This window comes from Opisthorchis viverrini, assembly GCF_000715545.1.
Source record: "Opisthorchis viverrini unplaced genomic scaffold opera_v5_42, whole genome shotgun sequence".
Lineage (NCBI taxonomy): Eukaryota > Metazoa > Platyhelminthes > Trematoda > Opisthorchiida > Opisthorchiidae > Opisthorchis > Opisthorchis viverrini.
Genome location: NW_008751698.1, coordinates 1,914,014 through 1,923,387, shown reverse-complemented (window position 1 = coordinate 1,923,387; position 9,374 = coordinate 1,914,014). Strand labels below are relative to the sequence as shown.

General features: G+C 43.0%; 1 protein-coding gene across 1 annotated transcript; it reads left to right on the top strand.

Annotated features, from left to right (window-relative positions):
• Nucleotides 1-600: 600 nt before the first annotated feature.
• On the top strand, nucleotides 601-6,419 carry T265_03116 (hypothetical protein; the record flags this gene model as incomplete). The annotated part of the gene is made up of 4 exons (XM_009167521.1): nucleotides 601-689; nucleotides 748-888; nucleotides 3,201-3,302; nucleotides 6,338-6,419. The coding sequence occupies 4 exons, from the start codon at nucleotides 601-603 to the stop codon at nucleotides 6,417-6,419; spliced, it is 414 nt and encodes a 137-aa protein (XP_009165785.1).
• Nucleotides 6,420-9,374: the final 2,955 nt, after the last annotated feature.

Genomic DNA, 9,374 nt, shown 5'->3' with positions numbered 1-9,374 from the left:
ACTGTTCAGGAATCGAAAATGGAACCGGTAGACTTTTATTGCAAGATGACAGCTGTGGGCATACCCCTTCCTCCATTAGCGCAACAAGCAGCGCACCAAAGAGTTTTTTGGATCTCATATGCATACAACTAGTACCATAGGCATGTCATAATTGAATTTCAGGTTGACTATGAAGTGTGTCCATCCTTCTGTCTAGGATCCACATGCAGTCACATTTTGGTTTTGTTCCGCAATGTAGTTGTCTTGATTTTGTATTGTAGCACAAAACTGAGCGTGTGTGGGAATTCATTTGGGTTAACTTTCCTCAGTGAGACAGCTAATGCTGTAGAAATTACTTGCTAAGGGAATCGGACATGTATATTTGTAATGTACTACTCATAAGGTTGCTGAAAATTCGTCGACAGCCCAAAACCGGTTTCGCCCTTCTTGGGGCTCATCAGGTAGGCGCAGTCTCCGAATTTTCGTCAACCTTGTGTTCCAATTGAAAACGAATTGCAAGAAATTACCGAAATGCACTCATTTGCAAACTTATTTGGTCTTTCGAGAGACTCACCTGGAACCCAGCCGAATCTCCCGTTTGTGATGTTTCCAGGCAAGTGAATGTGCTGCACCAGGCCGCCTCATGTTTCAGTCGCCACAATATTCGAGATATCGCGATACATGTTTATTTGTAATGCACTAATCATAAGGTTGCTGAAAATTCGTCGACAGTCCACTACCGGTTTCGCTCTTCTTGTGGCTCATCAGGTGGGCGAATTCCCCGAGTTTCCGTCAAACTTTTGTTCTACTTAAAACCAAACTACACGAAATTAGTGAGGTACACTCATTTGGATACGCTCATTCAGTTGCCTGGAAATATCACAAGCGAGTGATTCAGCCGGGTTCCAGGTGAGGCTCTCGAAAAACCAAGTTAATTTACAAAAGAGCGTACTTCGGGAATTTGACATCCTTTCATTTCCGGGTGACTTGCAGTGGAGTATTTTCAAACAAACCTACAGCCCGCTAGATCGTAGTTGTGTTTTTTCCCGAAGACCATGGGGTCCAGTACCTGCATCGATTTTTACTCAGGTGTTTTGAGTCCCACAGCGAAGTTCAGAGGAACGTGAATGGGTTTTCTGAGCATATCCCTTTGAATAAATAATAATAATAGCTCGGTTATAGCACCATTCTGGTAACTGGTTGCCCAAGCCTAGACATGAGGAGTCAAGATTCTGAGGTTAGGTTCAAACCACGGACCTTCCAGACGTAAGGTAGCACATTAACCACTGATCTATATCGAGCCCTTTGAACGAGTGAAATACGTGCTTAAATTTGACTTTAACCAGGAGAAACTTAACTTTGTATTTATTTGAGTGAAATACTGGTGATTGACTGTCACGTTACAGCCGAACTTGTTCACGTTACCAAATAGTCAGGCTTACGGTATTGGCGCTTCTAGGAAACTGAACTTGGCAGTTGTAACGTTGCATCGATGAGAGGGGTTGACTTGTCGAACTGAAGGTTGACCGATGGTTACTCACTGCGTGATCTTGATAAACGAAACTCAACTACATGCTACCATCACAACTGTTCTAGACAGAGAAGTAAGTCAACACCAAACAGCTTCAGGCACCTTTGTTTTTCGCTTCCGTAGCACTTAGAAGGACCGAGATCTGTAGAAAAGCCATGTCTTGCAATTCCGAATGATTAATCCAACAGGGCGTACGTCGGGTGACGCAGTCTACAGCCTTAAAGTGATTGCTTAAAGGGTAAGTTAGTAGGTTTTAGCCATCTCTTATATTGTCCATTAGCATTCAAAGCCCGTCTCCCGCTTTCCGCTAGTCTTTTAAAGTAAAGAAGTGCAGTGCAGGGTACAATTTTATAAAAGGCTTTGGACGATCTAAATTTTTCACTGCACGCTTGAAATATGGAGCGTTCATATGCCACAAGACCTGCAATTGCCCGCCACGTCTTGTTGGCTCAGTTAGTATCCGAACCCATTAAATCGACCTCATTGCATGATACGACTGAATGGAGAAGTGCTTGCATACAGTAAGCCAATGTACCTCTTCAGTTCGTATAACAGAAATTGTAATTCAAGCCCAAATATACGAACTTGATGGACGCCAAGATGGTGGTATGGTAGAGCCATCCAATCTACATTTCTTTCATGTCGGAGTAATAACGGATATGATGTACAATGAGGTTTACTTGGAGCTCAAGTCACTTATTCTAGTGGCACTAATGAGCCAAGAAAACATGAACACTTAGGGCTAGCGTTCGCCAGATTAATTACAGACTAGTTTGCTAGTAAGCGATTTATGCCCTGTCCTGCTACTGCGGACGGGCAGTTGAAACCATAGCATTAGTCTACGAAACCACTGTAGCGGAAACAAATGGTCTGCTGAATTTGGGACACGCCAGAGTAGCCTCGATTGATAAGAGACCTGCGGCAGAGGGACGAAACATACCGTCTCATGAAAACCACCATACTTCTGGCTATTGAGACCTACCAGTGGGCTCCACGGTCACAAACTTTACATGTCTCACTACGTTTTTGCCGCAAGTCTAGTGCAGCTTAGCAACTAGTAGTCAGACCGGAGGATCGAAGCGAGGTTCGGTCACCAGCGCTTACAGTCCGACACAAGTGATGGCATGGTCAGCTATTCACCATGAGCTTCTGGAGCTGAGCGACCGAGTTCATAAAGCTATAAAAGTCTTGGACCTCAAATCCATGGAATGTCAATATATTCTTGCTATTCCGGAAACGGTCCTACCTTAGTGGGAAGATGTGGTAGGTGCATCATCAACCCAAAACCCAGTGAAGTTCTTTACTAGGTATTCAAACAGTCATGGAATGCATACATATCACTCAGTCTCCAGCAAATCAAGCTACGTCAATGCGTGCATTGATTTGAGAAGCGCTCTGCATGCTTGCTTTGCGTGTCTGATAACCCTAGCTGATCATATACAAAAAGAATGAGCTGCCGCAGAGGCGAATTTTGACTCTGTTGCCTTCCGCTTGGTACACGCTAGTTACAGTGACCCAGTCAGGCAACGAATGGGAAATCGGCGTTTCTATAACATCCACAAGTGTAACCATCTACAAGTAATTGTATTCTTCGAGAAATACACTAATTTGCAAATCAATTTGGTTTTTACCGGGTACTCAACTGAATCTCTCGTTTATGATATTCTACAACTGAATGAGCTGCACACAGGCCACTTCATGATTCAGTTGGCACGATATTCGAGATATCGCAGTATATTTTCATAAAGGAAACTGCTCACAAGGTTGCTGTCGAAGAGTTTTCAGCAACCTTGTGAGTAGTTTCTTTCACGATAATTATATTCTTGTTCTGTTGCTGTCCTTTACTTGAACACACGGAGCACTTCTACTAATTGCAATTCTTGTCCTTACAACAGATACAGTCAAGGTCAATGAATTCTCTGCTGCTGAATTACATAGTTTTGTATGACCTTTGCAGATTGTTGTTTAACAAAGCTGTTGCGTGCGCATGCGAAAAACACTGGGTAAACAAACAGACAATCAGTTCGACCTTCCTGACAAACACAAACAACAGCAACTGGTTTGATGTTACCAGCTTTGGCAACGGTGAATGAAACTGTTGGAGATATTCTAAACGTGTATCCAAGTGGATGAAGGGATCGAATTGGTTCTTCAAACAAACTCTTGCACACCATGCCAGTAACTGAATAGGTGTAAGACTGTGATTGCAAGCCTAACGTGCAAGAAGGATCAACCTGGAAAACGTTCATTTGTCTCCGCTGATTGACAATTTTTGGTGTAATATCGTGCTAGCGTCCTGAGGACAAGCCCGGAGAAGTTTTACTTAGTTTGTCATGTTAGATTCTTGCGAAAGAATTCAGGAAATCTGTTCAGTGCATCAAGTCTAATGCTCCTTATATCGGGCTATCTGTTTTCATCCGTAACATCAAGTATAGACGATAGACATAAGCAGGCATATTTAAGCAAACACAATCCGATTCTGAATGATAATGTAAGGAATCAAACACAACCGTACGCACTGATCACTTTACCGTTCATTACGCCAACAGGATGGTGTTGGATGTCTCTCCATTGGTGCACAATCCGCATGACTAAAACAGGAAAAAGAATGTCTGCATTTCAAAAACGGGTTGTTGGAGACTGGGCTTCGAAGTTGAGGAATTAAACTTTGAACCATAGCAGTCTGGATGTCATAAGTAAGGTGGGCAACAATTAACGATGGTCGGATTGCACCGAGAATTCCAATAGAGTCATGTCAGATCGAGAAGTTAGCTAGGCGAACTACACTCGTTTGTAGGTTAATTTGGTTTTAACGAACGATTCAGCTGGATCGCAGCTGAATCTCTTGTTTACGGTATTTTTCAAATGAACGTGCCACACAAAAGCCGCTTCATGTTTCAGTTGAAACGAAACAGTAGTAAATGTCCCAGCCGTAAGACGCTGCTAGAAACTTCTGGACTGTCTACGGTCAGTGCGGTTCGTCATTTGTATTCACCAGTTGGCGTTCCATTAGGGTTGCGTCTGTTTATGATTCCCAAGAAGAAGGACGAAACCAGTCGTTGGTGGTCGAAGAGTTTACAGTGGCGTGTTCAACCAAGGGCAGTTGGGTTGCTTACCGGACTGTACTGAAAAGAAATTATTTCTTCGTAATTTGGCAAAAAAAGAAAAATAAAGAATAGCGGACTCAGTGATGGCAAAGAGTTGGATGGCTCATGTCCACCCATCCGAATCTGTCTGATCACGGTGATTGAACTGGATAAAAAGCTGCGAAAGACGCATCTGAAGGCAGTGTCTCATTCTAAGAGTAACGCTGTTTTCAGAAGTCACAACTGGACGATAGCGATATATGGGCCAAACAGGCCGAGATTGAAAGTGGTGGAACATTGCCACTATCTGCTGTTTTTAAACGGAAAGTTGTGATTTATATAGTAGCTAAGCCAAAGTAACTTGAAATGATTGTCAGCCCTATAGTGCAACGCGCCTTTAACAACTTTGTCGTTAATTTTTTACAACGATTCGTTAAACTGCCACCCGTATCTGATAACTTGATCTGGTCCCGAATCACTGCACTGAGCCTTGATTGTCCAAAAAAGAATACCTGTAAAAAAAACTCCAATATACATGTCAGTAACTTGAGTTCACCGAGCGGAATGCAATTTTTCGACTCACAAGGTCTACATAGACTAACCATGTCCAATTAAATGGTGTTTTTAACGCCCCCAAAATACCTACTAAACCTGACTTTGGATTTGCCAGAGTTTACTTTCGAATCGTTGATTCGTACGACGATTATACTATCGGGAGGTTCACCATTTTACAAATTCCACATTCTTCAATGTTTTGCCAGGCTGATGAGTACAGTTCTGTAAAAATTTGCCAAAATAAATCGCAATTTTGCGTCACACGGAAATGGATTGGCTCCAACGCAGTGACGAACTATCCGAAACTTATTAACCGGCACAGATGTCCAGTGGATGAGATGGTCGATGTGAATAAGAACGTGTTCTACCATTTCGATGACCTGGGTTCAAACCCACATGAGCCCCTTCGGAGTGGCCTCCGGCTTCCGTCCTTGTATCATGTACATACTTTGATTCAGAAACAAAGACGTAAAAAGAATCTTCAAGTGTTCTCTCTCACTGAATTATTTGTTATTGGGGACAGGGAATATCCATGTTTTTTGCCCGTTTAAACTAGGTTCTTCAGGTAGCTGATTTTTGGCTTATGAGTTATTGCAGCCTCTGACATGGTTACTCTCTTCAGACATTGAAAGGAAATGTTCACTGGAAAGGTACCGAAATTCGAAATGTACGGAACGCAAATGTGAAGTGAAGCTGCTAATTTCAATGAAAAGACTGCAAAGAGTACGTTCATAACAATATTCCAACCACAACTGAACATCGGTGTAGGAGTAAGCCGAGCGGTTTGTAATGCACGAACGTGTGTAGAGTAGTTTCTCAATTTGTCGCCCTCTTTCCCACCCTCGGGATAGAGGCCTTCTTCATAATGGCCAGTTGGTGCCGGTCTCACGAAAACTACCTTAAGATTAATGGGTAAACCATAAGAACCTTGAAAGAGACCATAGCATTGTTACTCTGACTCTTTCTGGTAAAAACAGCTTCCCTTCCGGAATTTCTGGAACGTAAACACTCCTTGGTATGGCGATCGATATCTGCTCCACAACGGCGCAACAATACATTCGGCCACTAGATTTACCCTCATTGGTCAAGTCTGGTGTGTGATACTGGCACTGATCAATGAGTCTGGCAGTGGAGTCAACACGGACAGGTGTGCTCACAATAGTTCTGCGTTGTAACAAATCACAAGACAAACGTGTGAAGGTGAACTGAACAGGGGTGACTTGGGTGTACCCAGCAAGGAGCATCGTAACACTGATGTATTAGATTAGCGAAATACACCCATTTACAAACTAATTTGGTGTTTCGAGAGACTCTCCTGGAACCTTCCTGAATCTCTCGCTCGTGATGTTTCCAGGCAAGTGAATGTGCTGCACCAGGCTGCCTCATGTTTCAGTCGCCACGATATTCCAGATATCGCGATACATGCATATTCGTAATGCACTACTCATAAGGTTGCTGAAAATTCGTCGACAGCCCACGACCGGCTCCGCACTTCTTGGGGCTCACCAAGTGGGCGCATTCCCCGAGTTTCCGTCAACCTTATGTTCTACTTAAAACCAAACTGCACGAAACTAGCGAACTGAATACAGTTACCGAATATACACTCATTTGCAAACTAAAAGTTGCACAAAATCAGCTAACTGCACTCATTTAAAAACTTATGAATAGTGCATTACGTACATACATGTATCGCGATATCTGGAATATCGTAGCGACTGAGACATGACGCGGCCTGGTGCAGCACATTCACTTGCCTGGAAACATCACAAACGAGAGATTCAGCAAGGTTCCAGGTGGGTCTCTCTCAGAACCAAATGAGCTTGCAAATGAGTGTATTTCGCTAATTTCGTGCAATTTGCTTTCAAGTAGAACGTAAGGTTGACGGAAACTCGGAGACTGCGCCCACTTGGTGAGCCCCAAGAAGTGCGGAGCCGGTCGTGGGCTGTCGACGAATTTTCAGGCAACCTTATTAGTAGTGTATTGGAAATATAAATGATTTAGGTTGTTTGCTAAGCACGAAATTGTATGACTAGTAGCAGTGTCAACGGTCTGTGGTTTATTGATTCTTGGATAGGTGTATATTCGGGCTTTCTGAGAAAACGGAATGAATATAGTTCAGCTCAATGTTTAAATGGGAAGTTGTTAAGTTAATACTAATCAGTAAGACAGGTTTTCCGAACTTTGGAAACAGTAAAGGTATGCTTATACCGAGTGAGGGGGTTGCAGTAACGCGTGAAAATTGTTGGTTGAGGGTACGTTTGTTGAGAATTGTCATGCACAGTGTCCCAAACTGGTTCCTGAAGGTTTGATGGCAAAATGCTTGTTTTCGGATGGTAGGGGATGTGGGTCCAACTGTTAGCAAAAGAGTGCGTAGGACAGGCTTTCGTCTTTTGCATGTCTAGCTGTTGCCACCAGTGCCTGGAGAGCACAGTCCCTACAGAACAGGAATACCGTCTATGCTAACGCAGGATAACCACAAAGACACAGAGTGGCTGATAGCAGTGGGAGCCCTGATAAGCTCTTTCATATCCAAGACAGTTTACTCAAGAGAGATTCGACTTTGCGTAAAACAGGTGAATACGTTTATTCCCACAAACGGCGGATACAACTGTGAGAGGGTTTCAGCTGGTGGTTTCTTTTCAGGGTGTGCGAGTAATTATATGTGGATTCCGACAGCTAGCTTACGTACAGAGTTCGCTAACAAAGATAGGCGCACATCCACCATCCAACTTGCACAAATGAAAGCCGGCTTTCTGATCATTAAAGCAGAGAGCCAGTTCAGTCAAATGTATGACAGTAATTAGCAAAGCAATGTCACTAGACTGTCAGGTAGATAAAAATAAATTATCCTTTTCGAGTGTACGAGCGAAACGTCCAACTAATCTCGAGGCTTTGTTGCATTTATGTTGTTATTTAAAACTCTCTGGTGGAACCTGAACGACTTCATAGTTGTGTCATTAGGTTCCTAACTAGTGGGTGACTTGAGAGTAGATGCATGCTGGTGACAGTGCGAGATGAAGGTTTGTCATGAAGGTTTGGGTTGTATCACAAACACCCATTGGGTCTGTACAGTATCTGCTGCACCATCTCGTCCATAATCGAAGATAGTCAGGTTCAACGGGGTGTCGCGATTCGAGATGTCCAAAAATGAACTACTGAATCTATGAAAACTAAGAAAACACTACCAAGATATAGATGATAGCTACAGTTAAAGCTAAGCACCTTATTGACTGGGAACGACTGAAAACAGTCTGTTTCTATTGTTGTTGTTCTGTTGTTTTTGGGTAGTTTCCCTTGAACGACCACTCTGTGGTCATGGCCGAATTTCGTGATACATTCAGGTCCAGTATGAGGACCTTGGACACTCGAAGTATGACTCTGTCGCTTTCTACATTCAATTCGACTGTGAAACAGCTTATCTTGTGCGTTCTAGCGCGCCGTGTCAGTATATGACGCTCCTGGTTGTTGTTTGGTTTGGTTTCACCTTGTTGCCAATGCCCCCAGACTGTAGAGTCACATAATTAGCGAAGAGGCAATGTCTAACCACATTCATACAAAGGATCGGAGATGATGTAAACAACGTAGTAGATTCAGTGGATTGGACGGGTACCTCGTTGAGATGGAGAAATTGTCCGGCCTTTGATGTGGAATGAAAAAACTTCGATCAGAAAAAGAATCTGGTAAGATAGTGCAAAACCACGAAATCTGTACTCTACATGCATACTGACACCAATAACCGGAGAGTACGACTTCTTACTAGGATTAAGATGGATTGAAATTTCACACAACTTTTCTGCTCTGTACTCAACTCCCTTAAATTAGTTAGGTTCTTCTGTGAGCGGTCGCTTCACAAATTCAGCACATAACAGCGACACAAAAGTGAGAATAAAGAGAAAACTTTCAGGGTGAGGAATGTGACCATTGTGAATTTCTAACCATGAGACGTCATAATAATACCCAGTAATGCATGATTCTGTTTTCTGTATCATAAACGACAATCTCAGTGGATTCTTTCGTTACCATCTTTGCAATTTACAAGCAGGTGTACTTCGTCACCTGTGTGCTCTGTTTGGCAGTGCGTTTGACTTACATGTACCTTGGTAATGTTTTGGAATATTGGTAGCTCGGGTGTATTGGTTGGTAATTGATCAGGTGGCTGTTGATCTGTTCGCCGAGCTTGGCAATTGATTTGCAAACGTTTCGTCACCATTCGAGGAGACATC